Below are 18,911 nucleotides of genomic sequence, written 5' to 3'. Positions count from 1 at the left end.
AAAAAAAAATTTTTTTAAAAAGGATTATAGTTCTGCCATGGTATTCCAAATAACTCAAATACTGTTGAGCAATTCTCTATCATAAATAAGCAAGTACTACTAATAGCCACAATCTATTACAAAGCAGTAAAATAATAACCGGTTTCACACAGATACTTCTAATTGTGCCATATCTCTACTACATGTTTTATATTCTTTATCTAATCTTCAGAGCAACCCAGTAAAATAGGTTTTTTGTCTCCATTTTACATACAAAGAATTGAAATTCAAAAAAGCATTCTTCTTCTATGTTCCCCTAAAGCCCTAGGCATCTTCTATCATTACATTTGTCAGATCACATTATAATTATCTATGTGTCTATCTCCTCCCTTACCACCAGGACCCTTTGAGAGAAGTGACTGTTTCTGTTTTGTTTTGTTTTTTTATTGTTGTATCTCAAGAGTCTAAAACAATAACTGTCACAGAGGACACAAATTATAATATCTGTCAAATGTATGAAATGAATAAAACAATTAAGTCCAATGATCAAATCCCTTGCACTACACCATACCACCTTCAAATAAACAAGAAATTTTAGTACAAATGAACCTCTACACAGATTCCAAGAAGAGACCACACCCATTATGATACTATCTTTGTGCTCATAAAATGTTCAGATTCTATCTTTCTAATAAGAGACCTGTACCTAGTGATTACTCAATCACTTAAAAACTACAGTAACTCTGGGGCACCTGGGTAGCTCAGTCGGCTGAGTATCCAACTTCGGCTCAGGTCATGATCTCACAGTTTGTGGGTTCGAGCCCCATGTCGGGCTCTGTGCTGAGAACTCAGAGCCTGGAGCCTATTTCCAATTCTGTGTCTCCCTCTCTCTCTGCCCCTGCCCGCTTATGCTCTGCCTCTGTCTCTCTCTCAAAAAAAAAAAAAAAAAAAGTTAAAAAAAAAAAAAACTACAGTAACTAACATTTTTTATAGAAATTTCTGAGACTATTTACAGACATCTATATATACTAGCAAACAGCAACACCAAAAAGAGAACATCCAATGTGAGAAAGGCCATAAAACTCCATCCACTTGATGTGTAGCATTGTGGACATAAACACTACAAATTCGTGGGGATTTTTTATGTGTTTTTTAGTGCTTATTTTTGAGAGAGAAAGAGAGTGCGAAGAGCAAGGAGAGGGGCAGAGAAAGAGGGAGACACCAAATCTGAAGCAGGCTCCAGGCTCTGAGCTAACAGCCCCTCGATGTGGGGCTCAAACTCAAGAACCACAAGATCATGGCCTGAGCCCAAGTCAGATGCTTAAGGGAATGAGCCACCCAGGCGCCCCAGGGTTAGTGCTCTTTGCCCCAAAAAACAGTCTCCTTTGTAATCACGGATGGGTAAGAAATCAGCTTTGATTAACAAAAGGATTGTAGGGCTTTTTCTGTAGTTAAAATGACTACGTTAGTATCACTCTGTTCTCCACTCCCATTTACACTGTTCAACATTATCTAGCAGGATCTGTCCTTAATCACTCTGTTGCAGAGTGTGTCACCATCTTCCCTACCACCACCACTAGCATCAGGGAATCTACATCTGTCAGTCCTGACAGATCAGGTTCCAGGGAACCAAGCAGTGTGCATGATTCATGAAAGCAGAATTTCTACCCAGTTACCTGCAATGGCAGAGACTAGGGAAGGGATCTACCTTCTATTGTAAAAACTTTTTCAAAAAACCTAGACTGTAAAAAGGAATAAGAGAGTGAAACCTTTTTTTTTTTTTTAATGCTCAGGATAAGAAAGCATAAGCAAATGTAACCAAAATATTTATCCATAGAAAAATTAGTCTAATTCTCAGGTTGCTTTTTGTAACAACAGATTTTGCAGATTATAAAATGTTTAAGATCCTTGGTAAATTACTTTGTCAGACACAATATGAAAAATATATAATGAAAATCTTAATCAGAAGGAAGAACGTGTGGGGTACCTGGGTGGCTCAGTTGGTTAAGCATCCAACTCTTGATTTTGGCTCAGGTCATGATCCCAGGGTTGTGAGACTGACGCCCACATCATTCTCCACACTGAGCGCAGAGACTGCTTAAGATTCTCTCTCTCTCTTTCTCTCTCTCCTTCCCTCTGACCCCTTGCCCCACTCATGCGCTAGTTCTCTCTCTCAAAATGATAATAATAATAAAAGGATGAACTTGTGTCATTCATCTCTATGGCTGATGCCAGATATGTGAAGTTAAGAAAGGTAATATAGCAAATAAAGATTTGCTTATTTTTCCATGCTGGTATCCTGATTTTGCTTTTTTCTTTTTGAAGTTTATTTATTTGAGAGAGAGAGAAAAAAAGAGCAGAGCCCTGATGCAGGGCTCCAACTCATGAACCATGAGGTCCTGACCTGAGCCAAAACCAAAGTCAGACAGACACTTAACCAACTGAGTCATCGAGGTACCCCCTGACTTTGCATTTCTGGTCATGTCTAGAAATTAGGGGTGACATAATATAAATACAGTGACTTTTTCTAAGATTGTTCATTTTTGTTATTTATCAGTAATTTAATAGAAAATACCCTAGACTTTGGAGATAGATCAGTGTTCAAATTCTAGTTTTACCACTATTACCATTTTGAATATGAGCGAATGACTTAAACATTCTAAGCCTCTGTTTCCCCATCTGTAATAGAAAATAATAAAGCATATTAAGAAATCAAGAAATGGTAACTACGCCTATTTTAAAACAGTGCTGAGCTGAAGTGTAAGAATCACACTCTGATATAAGTATCTCTAAAACTGCAACCTTCTGTCACCTAATCTTTCCAGCCAAGTCAATGCTGCATCAGAGAGAGGACTACCAGGAGAAAGAAAACACTAAGAAAAATTATACAGATTACTCACCTCCTTATCTGCCATTATTATTCTTACTTCATCCAGGATCTCTCTGCTACCTAGAGAGACTTCTTTTTCAAGGTCAAAAGTTTCAGAAGAACTTAGCTGTGTCTCTGTAATTTAAAAAGTTAAAGAGTCATTAATTTCCACTTTATATTTTCATAGTTAAAAAAACAAACACCTATTTCCCCTTAAGCTTAGGATATAAAACTGCAGTGATAATATAGATCTAGTTTGTTTCTTCTTAAAGCTTTAGTGCGGCACAATTTACATACAACAGAATTCACCAATTCTCAGTATAGAGTTTGATGAATTTTGACAAATGTATACAATTTATACATGGTATCATTTATACCATATAACCACCAAAATCAGGATATAAAACATTTCTAAGCACCCAAAAAGTTCTCATGTACCCCTTCGCAGTGAATTACCCACTGCGTCCCTCAATGACCAATCTACTTTACAATCCTATAGTTTCCCTTTTCTAGAATGTTACACAAATGAAATCCTACAGTGTGCCATCTTTTGTGTCTGACGTCTTTCATTTAGTATAATGTGTTTGAAAAGCATTCATGTTGTTACATATCAGCAGTTCATTCCTTTTTACTGCTGAGTAGTAGTAGTCCACAATATGGATGTATCACAATTTCTTTATCCATTCATCAGTTAATCCATCTGATTTTTTTTCAGCATAGTTCTGTTTTTAAAATATATTTATTTTTATAGAAAACAAAAAACTGCCAATGTTAGTTCTAAGGTTAAAAGGATGGTAAGAGGAGGCAAAAATTGGGAGCAAAAACAGAAAAGACATTCTAGACAAAAATGTGCCTTTCTTTAATATATTCTTCAGGCAGAATCTATTTGTTTGACATTCACTCAACAAATATTTATGATCAACAAGTTCCAGGCACCATATAGGCTAGAAGCAATATGGAGATATAAGATGGGGTCCCTCATAGTTTAGTTCAGGAGTCAACAAACTATAGCTATGGGACAAAACCAGCCAGTTTCCTATTTTTGTAAATAAAGTTTTATTGGAACACAGCCACACACATTCTTCTTTTTATTTTATGGTTGCCTTTGTGCTAAAATGGTAGCTCTGAGTAGTTTCAGTGGCAGAGATGAGTAGTTTATTCCACAAAGCCTAAAATATCTGTCTAGTCTTTTACAGAAAAAAACGTGCCAACCTCTGGTTGAGACACTTATCACTTAATATAACAAAAGAACAGTAACTCTATGTCAAAAAGGGACAACAAATCTGAAAAAGAAACTTATCCCAGAATACAAATCTAGTAAGTTGTCTCTTATCTACACTGTATGGACTATGCATCTAACTAACTGATACTTCTGTTCTTCACAAATACAATGAATGGCCAATATTGGGCAAATAAAGTACCTATAAGATACTGAGGTTTTCTTCTCAATCATCAAAGAGGTACTAAATACTTGTCTAATGTTAACTCTATTTCTACATCTTATAATATTTTTGAAAAATGAGTACACACGCACACACACATAGATTTTACCACCTTGGTGAAAAAAGGCTTAGAGTGCATAAACTTCAAAGTCTTCTTTGTCGGGACCCCCCCTCTACTTGCTAGATGAAATGCTGCCCAATTCATGAATTGTTCAATAAAACCAAAAAAAGAGAAACTGCTTTGGCAAGTTTCCCTGAGAAATAGTACCAAAAAAGACAGTCTGTTAAAAAATCAGAACTACTCATTGTTTGCACAACTGTAATAATAAAAAGTCTTTTTAATTAAGCTTTCTGTGGATCGCTGAAATATTCAACTATAAAGACAAGACAGCATTAGCTTCTTAGAAGTAAACAATGCTAGAATACAGGCATAAGGCATAGGCTTCTTCAACAAAGTGAGTAACTCTAAAAAGATGTGATAATTTTGAATATCAGATCCCTGGAATTTTTAGAAATACAGGACAACACAAAATAGGGAACATGGACTACTACACTCAATCTGTATTTCATCCATTTAGAAAACATCCAGAACTCAAATTTTCCAGAAAAGTTAGTTGCACAGCTTCTAAATTATATATTTACAAAGAGATTCAGGAGTCTGGCTCCATGAAATAGTTATACTTTCTTAGCAAAAGGAACAGTAATGTTATGGAAACCTTTTGCAATCTCATTTAGAAGTGGTTTATGTCAGCTAACAGTTGGACTTAATTAGCAAGCGAATGACAGCAAGTCATGATCATAAAAGTTATCTAACCTCAGTACTGAAGGGCGTGCTTTTCCCTCGCATTAACTAGGGCTTTCAAAATTATTGTATTTACAAGGTACCTCCTGCAAGATCCCAGAATGACATCACATGCCATCATCCTAAACATACTGAGTGGGTGTGTATGTATATATATGTATATGTACACATAACATATGTGGAGAAGATACACATACATCCAATGGGATGGCATATCTAAGGCAATCTAAGGCAGAGTGGGGGTAAAGTTTTCTTTTCACGAAGATAGCACAGCATCCCTGCCAAAATCAGAGCACTTGGTAGTGGGTCTCTTAATGGGTATCATTAGGCAGTAATCCAAATACATTTTATATGAATGAAGAAACACTTTCAATAAAAAAAACAACATAATTAAACTTTAAAAATAAGAAAGGCCTTTATGCTATGCTGCCAAATGTTTATAAATGTTTATAGGTCTTTCCAAGAATAATGTGTAAACTAAGTTTAAGTCTCTGAAGAAAAAAAAGTTGAAGCCAAAATTAGAAACTATGTCTCTCTGGCCCTGATAGGTTACATGAGACCTAAGGGAAAACTAGGTATGACCTATGGTAACATGTGTGCAACACTTACTGCCCAAAGAGTTTAAACATTGATAGGAAGTCCCTCAATCTCACATGAATGAGGTTACTGATAAATGTAATGGACCCCACTTTTAAGGAAAGCCTGTAGGAGATACAGGCTTCCAGTTATGTAATGAATAACTGGTAAGGCACAAGAAATACAGTCTTTGGTACTGTAAAAGTCTCTCAGGGTGACAGATGGTAGCTATTCTTGTGGTGACCATAGCATAATGTACAAATTTGTCAAATCACAAGTTGTACACCTGAATCTAGTGTATCAGCTATACCTCAATTAAAATAAATAAATAAATAAAATCCCATTAGCAAAAAAGAATTTTTTAAAGTTTGTTATAATTAAAGTAAAAAAATAATTTTGTATGTCAAAATCAATTCATGTACAACCTTGAATGAACATCTCTTGTACCCGAGTAAGGTACCCATGACATTTCATCTCAACAATTAACAAAAAGCAAAGTACAATGCTTAACTAGGTTATATGTCTTATCTGAGATTAAAAATACATCAATGACAGAACTGTGCACAAAATTCAATTTCTGGACTCCCTCTGCAATAAGGAGTGAATGGCAATATAAAACTAGCAAAAGGCTCTGAGAAAAATGTTTAATGATAGGCAGATTTGAGGTCAGCCCAATTTGGAGAACCCATAAACCAAAATATAAAGTCCTCTTGCCTCTCAATGTACAATTAAATGCTATTCCTGATGCTCTGCTTTCATCTCTGATGAGGCTGGTAAGCAAACAAGTAGACAAAAGAGCCATATTAATTTCAAAACTAAAACAGTCTAAGTGAAGATTAAGAATCAGAGCTAATGTCCATTTAAACAGTGGGTGTGTATGTATATGTGTACACATGTGGAGATACACACATACATCAATCACACATAAACCTCCTAGGAGTGGGCTGGAAAAGTCAGAAAATTTAATTGGCACAAAAAGGTAGAGAGCTAAGGATCAAAAATTCAGTAAAATCAGTGAAGTGCTTACCAGGACACACAGTGATTTCCTCTGCAGAACTCTCTGGCATAATGACTGAGCTTCTCTTACTGGTCAAAGCAGCAATGCTGAAAAAGAACCAAACCCCAAGTGAATCCCAGTAAAATAAATTAGAACATAGGGCCAAAAGCAGTGGTGAGTCATTTACAAAGCCACAGGTAATCCATACCTGCCATCCAAAACCACAAAAGCACAACAGGGAAGCAAGGAATTGGTAGTGAAAACTCCAGATCAGAAATGGGGGAAAGAAACATGCTTACACCTCCGGATCTAGTAAAATCACTGAACCAAAAGAACCGCCTTTTGGAATCTTTACAAAGGAAAGTTGAAGGGTATGGACTATCTGTGAATACCATAGAAGACAAAAAGTCCATTCCAATATAAGAATGTCAGTGGCGTTTTAGAGTCTCCATCTTAGCCTTCTGAAGGTTAGAGATTTGTAAACTCATAAGATATGGGGATTCTCCTAACAACACACTAGCTTTTCCCTCACCTTACAGTTAAATTTCCTCTTTATCTCAAGATGTAGCTTTTTCCAAGCAACAAAAAGATACAATTCCAATACAGTAAAAACCTGCCCATACAAGTTCAATATATCTTCTGAGAGTTAACTTAATTATTAATCACTCCCATCAAACTTCTAGTTTACCCTGCTTGTTCACAGAGTGTAATCTCCTGACACAGGAACACATGGCTAAGAGATCTGAGCATTAGAGCTACCCCCCTTATGCTTCACAGAGCTTCATGATGGTTTGATCAAGTATGCAAGAGGACACTTAAAAACATACAACCTCACATCAACAAAGAACCACAGAGAAGAGAGACTAACCATCACCGATTCATGATAAATTAACTAAATCCTAATAGGAAACCGCAAGTGATTTCTCTCTCTAAATAAAACATCTCATAACATTTGTTATAAACTCAAGCCAGACACAGTTTACTCTGCATGTAACATTAGGGCTCTATTCAAGGGTCCATCACAAAACAATTTGCTGACATTTATAAAATGGGCTAATCAATTTGAAGTCAAACCACATTGCCTGCAATTCCAACTCTCTCCTGGTGACAAAGCGTATAATCATTTATTAAAACTTACATCTGCTCTGCACAAGGCTCACCACAACAAAGCACTGGAGCCTGCAGGAAGCAGAAGCTCTGCTCCAGTTAAAACCACTTCCAAAATTGTCTTAACAGCAGGAGAATCAAACCAAAACCATTATTCTTCAACTCAGGAAGAAATAACTAGTACTATCAACTTAACCAAAAGCCTAAGAACAACCACCAAATTATGACAAGTGGTAATAGGGCCTCAACTTCCATATAAGAGATGAAAGTCACTCAACACAGTTACTCCTGAGTAATCCTCAAAAGTCAACTACCAGATAAAAGGGAAAAGTAATTGAAAACTTAATCCAGTTGATAATGCAGTCTGTAACCAATCAACCACAATATATATATATATATAATTAAAATGAAAAGACTTCAGAAGGTAACCTCATCAACCAATTGATCAGCAAGAATAACTGAGGAGTAATGAAAATACAGCAATTTAAGGGAAAAAAATAAGATACAATCAGATTAAAAGTGGCAAAGGACAGGAAGTGAGGGCGATACATGTTCTCTGTGACCTGAATAATATTAATAAAAAATACAAGTCTTAAGAATGGCCTTAAAAGATGGATATAATTTGAATATGCAAGTAAAATAAGCATAAAGAAAGGGAATAAAGAAAGAAGACAGGAGGTCTAGAACAACTAAAAAAATCTAGAGCCTTCAAATTTGGCATAGGAAGCTAGACTAGTTAAAAGTAGCAGGATGTAAACACTATTCAGGAATGGTGTAAATGGGATATGAACCAAGATGGCTGGACTAAACAAAAAAAAAATCTAAGATCTCTTCTAATCTAATATTCTAGACTTCTATGAGCTACGTACTGGAAGATAATGATCTTAGTTTGTGTTTATAAAGGAGCTAAAAGATCCCTGGCAAGCTAACCACTAATGTGGTTCATCTCTCTTATTCTGGCACCATCAGAGAATTCAGACCTGTAACAACATATAAACTTACCTTTGTGAGGCAGGTACAGAGTTTCCTTCTTCAGAAGTTTCTTCAACAAATACCCTTTGGGAAGACTGCAAAGAAATATGTAACATCCTAAATATATAGGTACTGTATATTTGTCTTCTGGTTTGTCTTCTATTAAAAAAATTAACTGCTCAACACTATTAATCAGTAATTAGCAATAAGAAGAAAACATTTTACATAAATAAGTTTCAGTAAAAAGAGCATGTCCTGTGGAATGAGAAGACTGGGATTTACATCACAAGTAGATCAGCCATTAACTTTGAAATCTAGGGTAAGCCACAACTCAATCTGTTTCCTCATCTTAAAATAAGTATTAATGACTGCCTCAAAGAGCATTACTGTGAGAATTTAAAAATACATGTGATATACTTAGTAAAATGTAAGACATATAAATATTAATTGGTGAATCAAATGAATTATGATTTCAAAAAAGCAATTATAGGGGTGTCTGAGTGGCTCAGTCAGTTAAGCATCTGACTTTGGCACAAGTCATAATCTCACAGCTCATGAGGTTGAGCCCTGCATGGGGCTCTTAGCTGTTAGTATGCAGAGCCTGCTTCGGATCCTCTGGCTCATCTCTCTCTCTGCCCCTCCCCACCTTGCACTAGCTCTCTCAAAATAGATAAGTAAACTTAAAAAAAAATATACATAACATCAAAGAGGCAACCATAAAGCTTTTGTTGTGGATAGAGAAAATACAGAGAAAAGCCCAGTTTTCAATGGACATATTCAGTTGCAAAAAACACTGCAATCTGTAAAAGAAGTCTCTCTAAGCACAACCAAGTCATAAAACGGAACATCCCAAAGGGAAGGTTATAAAGATTCCTTTTTCTACAAATCTGCCACAATAGTCCTAAAATCTGGCTACAGGGATATCTTTTAAGAAATGTAACAAATATGGGGCACCTGGGTGGCTCAGCAGGTTAAGCTTTAGACTTTGGCACAAGTTGTGATCTACCAGTTTGTGGGTTCAAGCCCCGCGATGGGCTCTCTGCTAAAGGCTCAGAGCCTGGAGCCTGCTTGGGATTCTGTATCTCCCTCTTTCTCTGCCCCTGCCTACTCACACTCTGTCTTTCTCTCTCAAAAATGTAAATATGTTAAAGAAAATTTTACTTAAAAAGAGAAATGTAACAAATAGGGATTAGATTTTTTTTTAATTATTTTCTACAATTAATAGTAAAGTTGATACAAATGTCAACTCATTAAATGTAGGTGCACAGAAGAGCACAGACACTTCCTTAAGAGCAGAACTGCCTTAGGGAAATTTTTGAAGAAGTGCCTAAGCAATAAGCCTTCTTCCAATAGATATAAAGCTACTGGCTATAGTTTTCAGGGGCTAACAAGATATAAATAACCTAAACAAGTTAGGCATCTCTGTACCACTCAGGCAAATGATAAAATATACTAAAAAACAGAAATAGCTGAGATGAAACTTCATCCAAAGGAAAGATAAAGCTCTACAATAATCAGGAAGAATGCAATCATCATGAAAAATGAGGGTTAAACAAAACTGTCAAAAGGACTAAAATACAACGGCAATAAATAGTCACCTGAGTATTTGTTTGAACTCAGTAGTGACAAGACACTGATTACTAAAATAAAATAAAATTTTTAAAAGTAAATACTGACACCTAGTGTCCATGTAATAGATTTTACTGTCTTAGAATGACTGTAGTTAACTAAATTCAAGCTTAAGAAGCAATCAAGGCAATCAGTTAAAAAATACCTACACCTCTACCTTAAGCTGAAGCATCTTTACCTTTCTCAGTGTTATTTTTTTAAATTATTATACACTTATTATGTGCCAAGCCTATGCAAATCACTTTAAAATGCATTATTTACTTCAATCCTCTTAAGAACCTTGTGAGGCAGAAATTATTATTTTAAAAATGAAGAAAGTGAAACTTTGACAGGTTAAATAATTTGCCCAAAATTACAGAGTTGGTCAAAGGTAGAGCTGGGATTTGACTCCAAAATCCATGTTCTAACCACTCTTGTTATATTGTTCACTCAAATAATATTCCTACGATCATTTCAACACAGAATCTCAAGAATGTCTTCATTTCAATAAATCATTTTCTTAAGTTTATTTATGTTGAGAGAGAGAGAGAGAGAGAGAGAAAGAGAGAGAGAGAAACGACCAGGTGACGGGCAGAGAGAAAGGGGGACAGAGGATCTGAAGCAGGCTCCACGCAGACAGCAGAGAGCCCAATGCAGGGGTTCAAACTCACAAACTGTGAGTTCATGGACTAAGCCAAAGTCGGATGCTAAACTGACTGAGCCACCCAGGTACCCATCAATAAGTCATTTTTAATTTCTAAACTTACAGCAGCAATCTGAACTAGGGTGAAAGTGAGGTTCTTCCAGAATATGAAAATAACAACAAAATAAGCAAACAAAACTTGATTAGAATACTCAAATCTAATCAAGGTAAACAGCGATGCATGATATGAATATAACTTTAAGGAAGTGGTGGCCTAATCAAGATATTGCATTCTGCCTGAAGAAATAACATCTTAAGAAAAGGGGATGATATGAATCTAAAAAAGAAAAATCCAAAGATTCAGATTCAAGCAGTCATCAACACCATGGCCTGGGAAGTAAAAATTAACAGACGCATCATCTGGTCACTACAGAAATGTCCTCTGTTATCAGGTACTAGTAGATTATCAGGCCTTTCCATAGATTAGTTGAATAATCCATTAAAATTACTATTTTCCAGGGGCACCTGGGTGGCTCAGTCAGTTAAGTGGTCAACTTCAGCTCAGGTCATGATCTCTGACAGCTCAGAGCCTGGAGCCTGGCTTCAGATTCTGTGTCTCCCTCTCTCTCTCTGCCCCTCCCCCACTCATGCTCTGTTTCTGTCTCAATAATAAACAAAAACATCAAAAAAATTACTATTTTCTGATTACTATTTTCATCCTTCAAAATACCTTCATTCTAGAAGAAAGCACAATGGATGATGGACCTGAATATGCTGGTCACCAAAAATGTCTATCTTCCATAATAAATTAGCAAGCTGTCATTGGGTGTACACGTCACCTTGAAGTTTGACTGGTCAACATCAGTTCTCACATCCCCCACATAATCTGGCCATTTCTGAAAAACAAATTCCATCCAGTATCTGGACTGAAAACTTAAGGATCAGACCCTGAGGAGTAGTGACCACATCAATATACTACTCCTCTACCTTCTGGCTGTATGGCCATCAGGAGCACCTCTCCATCTTTACTAACAACCTCTCTATTGTTACTGTGATACCAGAAACTAGCTATCTGATTCTAAACCTGTTATAACCTTCATAAATACTAAAGCAATTTGCCTCAAAATGAATGTTTTTCTAAGTCCCTATTTCTGGGAATCTTTTGCTATTTCTATCAACCAAGGAGTCTCACAAATGGGCAGTTCCAGCAAAGTCATAATCAATAGAAAATGTTTAATAAACATAATAAACATAAATTCTTTCTACCCACAGTTCCTAAAAAGCAAAAAAACAAGAAAAGTGGTAAAATTACAACTGTAAGATTTTCATTAATTGCCTATAAAATTTGTTAAGTTTGTTTCATTTTTTAAAGATCCTATTCTGTACTGGCAAGACTGACCTAGGCATTCTCATACATTACTGAAAGGAAGGAGTACACATTTGAGTAACCTTTCCAAAATGCAATCTGGCAATAAATAGCAAGTCCTTTTTTTATGTTTACAGCTCTTTAACTCAGAATTTTTCTTTCTCCCTATCCCTAAAGATACTAATTTTAAACAGAACAAAGTTTTATTTAAGAAAGATGTTTATCACAACCAAAAGATCCATCAACAGGAAAAGGGTTAAAATATTATGATAAATCATAAGCCAGAATATTATTCAGTCATAAACAGTGAAATCTACAAATAATTTAGTATCATAAGAAAATATATACATAATGTTAACTTTAAAATACAAAAATATATTGGGTTGCCTGGGTGGCTCAGTCGGTTAAGCATCTGACTTCGGCTCAGGTCATGATCTGACAGTTTATGGGTTCAAGCCCCACATCAGGCTGTGTGCTGACAGCTGAGAGCCTAGAACCTGCTTTGGATTCTGTGTCTCCCTCTCTCTCTTGCCCTCCCTTCTCAAAATTTAATAAACGTTTAAAATGTTTAAAAATACAAAAATAAAATATAGAAACTATACAAAAATAGGCATAGAAGATGACGGAATATATCACTGGATGGTAGGAGTGTGAATGCTTTCAACTTTATTCTTCGAACTTTTCAGCATTCTTCAACAGTTCTAAATGATTTATAAAATTAATGTTAATGACAATGACTATATGGATACTTACTAGTTTGTCTGCCTGGTCTCCTTTTTTTTACTGAGGACAGTCCATCACCCCTCCCACTCTTAGCCAGTAGTACAATTTGACAAAGACCACACTTCAGGCCACATTAAGTTGGGCTGGTGAAGGCTACTAACCCCAAATGGGCCATAAGTCCTTTCCTATATTTGAAATTGGAACTGAAAGAGAATAAATCTCCTATAACCTGTATTTATAAGTTTGGGCGCTATAGGATGTTTTCCACCTACCATTGTAAAAGAGAAGCAAAGGAAGCCACTCTGCAGGGAGAAAAACGAAACTGATAGCACAATATAGCAATTAGATATAGATAAATTACAGATATTCCAGACCTTGTCCAGGCTTGGTTACCATCCTGTTTTAGAATTTATAAGGCACTCTGTTTCCTCATGATAAAGTCCTCTTTTTTTTTTTTAAATGTTTCCCATTTATTTTTGAGAGAGAGACAGACAGAGTGAGAGCAGGAGAGGAACAGAGAGAGAGGTAGACACAGAATCAGAAGCAGGCTCCAGGCCCCAAGCTGTCAGCACAGAGCCCGATACAGGGCCAAACCCACAAATTGCAAGATCATGACCTGAGCCCAAGGTGGATACTCAACCGAGCCACCCAAGATGCTCTGATAAAGCCTTCTTTTTTAATTAAACTAGTTCGATTTGATTGCTTGTGGCCAAATAGACTTACTATCTATAGTATTTGGTGGCCAGTTCAGGGAAGTTAGAGGGCCAGTCAGGTTCTGAACAGTTCTAGGCTATTCCAAAGTTGCCGCTTTCAAACCTTAGACTTGACACAAGGCTATGCTCTACAACTCTAGTCCCTAGAATTTTCAAGCTAAAAACATGAATTACAATGAAATCAGTCAACAAATACAATAAATAAATGTTCATTCTGTAGAGTTAATTTATTCTCTTAAGGGGAAGGATCTCTGAATTGCAAAGAACTAACAAACAAAACATCATATTATAAGTCAACCTAACTTTCCTTTGGAAAAGAGTAAGTCACTAGAAGAATTGTTAAGAAAAACACTTTCTCTTCCCATACAACAATCTTGCCAGAATGTGGATGAAGAAGGCTGCTGAGGAAGAATGTTTCCCACAGATACCCTCAACAAATGGTGTGCTGGTCCCTTTGAGAGAACTACCATTTACTGAGTGCCTATAATCTCCTAGGCATCATATTAGACATTTTACATAATTCACTTTAATCATTAAAACTACTGTAAGACATGAATTACCATTCTCATTTTATAGATGTAAAACTGAGATTCAGAGAGGTTAAATAGCTTGCTCAAATATATACAGTTACTAAAACACATAAGTCAAAATTCAAACTCCAAATTCATGTTCTCCTCACTATGCTATGAAATTTCTCATAGCTAAAAAACCATTTTTTGAGTCCTTATCATAAGAGACGGAATAGGATAACAGCAAAATAAAACCAAAAACTGAGAGAGACCAAAAATTAAAATAGCAATAAATAATATGCTCATAAAAAGAATAAATTTAAACTTTCAGTTTTTACATTATAATTATATATTATATAGTAATTATGTATATTATAATTATATGATTTCTTTTATAATATCTAGAGAAAAAAACAGAATATAAGCTTTGATATATAATACAATCTAGATATATCAGAAAAAAACTGAAAAGGCAACCTAAATGTTCCCAAATAGGGGATTGTTTTTGGTAAAGTATAGAAAAACATCACAAGCAAAATCAAAAATATACCATTACATGAGGGTGGGGGGAATAAACTGGAAAACTACCCATCCTATTAAAAAGGACCACTTCCTCTGATATGTAAAGGGTATCTACAAACCATTAAGAGATTGTTGAAAAAGTAAAATACCCATAAGATCTAAACAGTCAGAAAAGGAAATATAAATGGGTTTTACCTGCACACACAATAAAAGAAATGCAATTTAAGACTGTATTGAGATAGTATTTTTCATTCCAGATGGGCAAAGATCAAAAAGCCCTAACTGTACTGACTGGATATGGTTATAGGGAAGCTGGTACTCATACACAGCTGTGAGTGTAAATTTATACAACCTCTATAAAAGGCAATTTGGCAACAGCTAACAAAACTGTAAATGCATATATCCTTTGATCCATCAAATTACATCTACAAGAAATTATGCAAATATCTCCCATGTGTATGAAACATCTTCATACAAGAGTAAACAGTGAACAGAGTTTGTAAAATATCAGAAACCTAAAAGTCCACCAATAGGGACACTGGATAAAATAAGTTCATCCATACACAGTGTTTTATTTTACACATTCAAAATAAGGAAGAAATTCCTTATGTACAGTTATGGAACGATCTCGGAAATATTTCAGTGAAAAAAGCAAAGTGGAGAATAATGCGTAGAGTATGAAAAAGAGTATGTATACTCATTTGCTGTTACTACATAAAGTATCTTAGAAGGATACAGCGGAAACTAGTAACATAAGTCGACTTGACAGAAGGAATCTGGTTGGCTGGGAAGGGGATAAGTGACAGACTTTTCACTGACATCTTTTTGAATTCTGGACCATGTGAATATTATTACCTATTCAAAAACTTAATTTTTTAGAAATAATAAAATTTTAAAACACAAAATATAAATTATGGTACATCTATATAATAATGTTTTCAAGTATACTTAATAAATCAGAAAAGATTTAAGATTCACTATTAAGTGGGGAAAAGAAATAAAGCTTATACAGAAGAGTCTTCATTTTGTTGAAAAATTAAAAACTAACATGTTAAAATGCACAGAAATAATGATGATTGCCTCTTGGTGCTGAGATTATAGGTAATTTTTTTTCTTCTTTACACTCTCCCGTACTTTCCTAATTTTCCATAGTGAGCATGTGCTGTTGCTTTAAAAATCAGGAAAAAAAGATCACCATAAGAACAAATAGATATAATTCTTATTTAATCTGTGAATAAATCATCCTTAATCACAGCATCACTGACCCTTACCTGACCATGACTGCTTGTTGGTTCTTCCTCCAAAAAAAGTCTTTCTTTCAAGCTTTTAATTGGGTTTTCTTGGAAATCCTTGGTTTTTGAGTGCCAGACAGATGCCCTAGACTCCTGCCTCTCCTCTTTGTCTTCATCTCCCATATCTTCTGAGATGCCTTCATTTTTTTCACTAGCCTGATCTCCTTGGCCACATTCATTCTGGATCAGAGAAGGAGGTCTAGGTAACACTGGTTCCCCAAACCCTTTTTTTTTTAAGAGCTGCCTCTGAGCCATTTTTAGGCTCTTTTGATAAACCTCCAACTGGCAGAGAAGGACTTGGGTATATAGATTAGGGTCTATTCCAGCAGGGCAGAATGGAATACCCCAGAAGTAGTGCACAGTGCCCCCAACATCCTGGAGACCTTTGGCGTCAGCTGAGGTAGGCAGACAGTGCCTAGATGTGTCCCCCCTACCCTGGGCAGCTTTGTGAAAAGCACAACCCCTCCCAGTACTTTCCTGTGGCTTCCCACACTGTGTGTGCTCAGCCAAGTGGCCAATACATCTGTCAAAACATTTAACGTTCTCATTCTCAAACACTGGCTGGCTTGACTGATCCCAGCTTCCTGAGCTGCCAAAGACCGGCTCCTCTTCAGTGTTTTCAGTGTGGTCCCAAGGCTCCTCTCTTTCCTCAGCCTCGTTTCCCTGACTGATATGTGAGCCTTTAAACAGTGATGGAGGTACCAGCTGCCATATGCCTGTAGGTATTTGAGAAAAAGTAGGGCTAAGGACAAACTGTTCTTCATTAAGAGGGCTTGGTAAGTTATCACTTACCAAGAATTACATAATGTGGGTAAAAGGCTCTTCTTGTGTTTAACCAAATGTTGACTTCCTTGGAGATAAAACGTATGCTGGATATTAGTGAAATCTCAACTATTTTCAGATTTAACCTCTTTAATACCACCAAAGGGATCTGGGGCATTTCTGTATATCTACTCTCAGCATGAGATCCCTGTGATATAGTTATACTTGATGAGTGGAAGGAGTCAGAACAGGGAGACATGCCTTCAGTGGTCCCAGAGTCTGTGGTTTTCTCTTGGTGGGACTGTGAAGATGATCCAGTTGCCAGAGGTCGAGATCTGGTAGCAGAAGCATCAGAAGGCCGGCAACTCTGAAACAAGTGATCCCACACCAGACCAGGTTTATTATTAAAATAGCTATACATGAAGGGTCACAAGAAGGATAAAACAAGGAGGTCACAGTCCCTAAGAGATTCTCCTTTCCAAAACGTAGATGCTCAATTCAAAGGACTTCCACAAAGTGTACTGAATGCCTACTATGTGCAAAATGGTTACTAGATCACTATACTAAACCTTTTTCTAATATAGAGACATGAATGATATAAAGGATGGTTCAGGACCTGCCACTGGCAAATAAGCTTTGCATTAAAAAAAATTTCAACTATGCACATTCAGATCATAATTTAACATTATTTGAAAAAAATTTTAATTGCTCATTCTTTCTTTCCATAACCCACCTCTAGTTTCTCATTGCCTTTGCTCTTCCCCTATAACAGGGAAGGTAAGCAACTTATCTTGCTCCCTTTTGGTTTCTTGGGACTTGGTAACCCTTTGCAGAAGCTGCCAACTACTATGATCCTCTTAAACCAAGTACTGAAAATCTGTGGAGTGGAAGAAAACTCTTTCATATAAAATTGACAAAACACTACAAATTGGACTCACCAACAATTCAACAAACACTTTAAAATATTTCTTAGTTGAAAACCCTATGAACTACTACAGCTAGTTGCTAATGCAACTGTAATACTGTAGAAGTAAAAACAAACAAACAAACAAACTTTTGATCAACCCCCCTCAACAAACTTTTTGAACATAGTGAATTTACATTCAGGCTTTCTGCAATGGCTTTCCTCAAGAGTTCCTCTTCTTCCTCTTCCTGGCTGTTCATCTCCTCAGCTTCCTGCTCACTCATTTTGAGAGCCAGAGCAAACTGTTCTTCTTCTGTCATTTCTGTAAGAGGAGAAGAAAAAAAGAGAAAAGGAACAGCACAAACACTGAATAAGTATGGAAGCAAGACACAGATAATATTAAACTTCTCAGGTGAAAACACTACAGACCATTTAGTACAATTTTATAGTTTTATAAATGAGGAAAGACCTAAAAGGTAAGGTATTGGCCAAGAAAAATAGCAGTTGTTTCAGTAAAAATCCTGGGTAAACTAGACTGTAAACTCCCATAAAGGGAGCGTTTTTGCCTACTTTGTTTACTGTTGCATCAAAGAGTGCCTGATACCTAATAGAAACTCAATAAATATTTGGCAAATGAATGAAAAAATAAGAAAATAAGCTCCCATTCGAGGGCTTTTTGCTCCATATCACACTGCTTTGTGCTCAACACTTAACCAGAAGAATTTTATTCTTCAAAATCCTCTGATTTACCCAGTAGAAAAGAACATCCCTAGTGACAGAATGTGATCTCCAAACACAATTTCCCATAAAAGCAACTTAAGAGTATCTTCGAGAAAGGTACTATGGCTAATACAAAGTACAGTGCTGATTCCAAGTCTGGAGCATGAAATGTAAAAAACGAGTTAAAATATCTGTCTTGAGTAAGGTATCTATCAGATGTTACTAGGGTCATATCAGAAGAACTTAATAGCCAACTTTTAAGTTGGCCAAAATTGGATAACTGGCCAAAAATTTAACTGGAATATCAGTAAGAATAATGATAATGAACTAAGTTATGAATGTGTTTAAATCTATGAGTGCATAATGACACTCAGAAAATAGGCATCAATTCTAGCCAAATTATAG

At 36.0% G+C, this 18,911-nt stretch overlaps 1 protein-coding gene across 7 annotated transcripts in view; it reads right to left on the bottom strand.

Moving 5' to 3' along the window:
- UIMC1 (ubiquitin interaction motif containing 1) overlaps positions 1 to 18,911 on the bottom strand; it is a 106,704-nt gene that overhangs the window by 41,078 nt on the left and 46,715 nt on the right. For 6 of the 7 annotated variants that reach the window (XM_029942785.1, XM_029942788.1, XM_029942791.1 and 3 more), the window contains exons 4-9: positions 17,984 to 18,108; positions 17,144 to 17,249; positions 16,100 to 16,836; positions 8,775 to 8,839; positions 6,696 to 6,772; positions 2,880 to 2,983 (exon numbers count right to left, since the gene is read on the bottom strand). In XM_029942785.1, coding sequence (XP_029798645.1) covers positions 2,880 to 2,983; positions 6,696 to 6,772; positions 8,775 to 8,839; positions 16,100 to 16,836; positions 17,144 to 17,249; positions 17,984 to 18,108 — 1,214 coding nt within the window. The remainder of the gene's footprint in view (positions 1 to 2,879; positions 2,984 to 6,695; positions 6,773 to 8,774; positions 8,840 to 16,099; positions 16,837 to 17,143; positions 17,250 to 17,983; positions 18,109 to 18,911) is intronic. The other variant, XM_029942789.1, reaches the window with a different exon arrangement.

The sequence above is a fragment of the Suricata suricatta genome, chromosome 6 (assembly GCF_006229205.1).
Source record: "Suricata suricatta isolate VVHF042 chromosome 6, meerkat_22Aug2017_6uvM2_HiC, whole genome shotgun sequence".
NCBI lineage: Eukaryota > Metazoa > Chordata > Mammalia > Carnivora > Herpestidae > Suricata > Suricata suricatta.
Note: the sequence above shows the minus strand (reverse complement) of the source record. Positions and strands in the feature narration are given on the sequence as shown.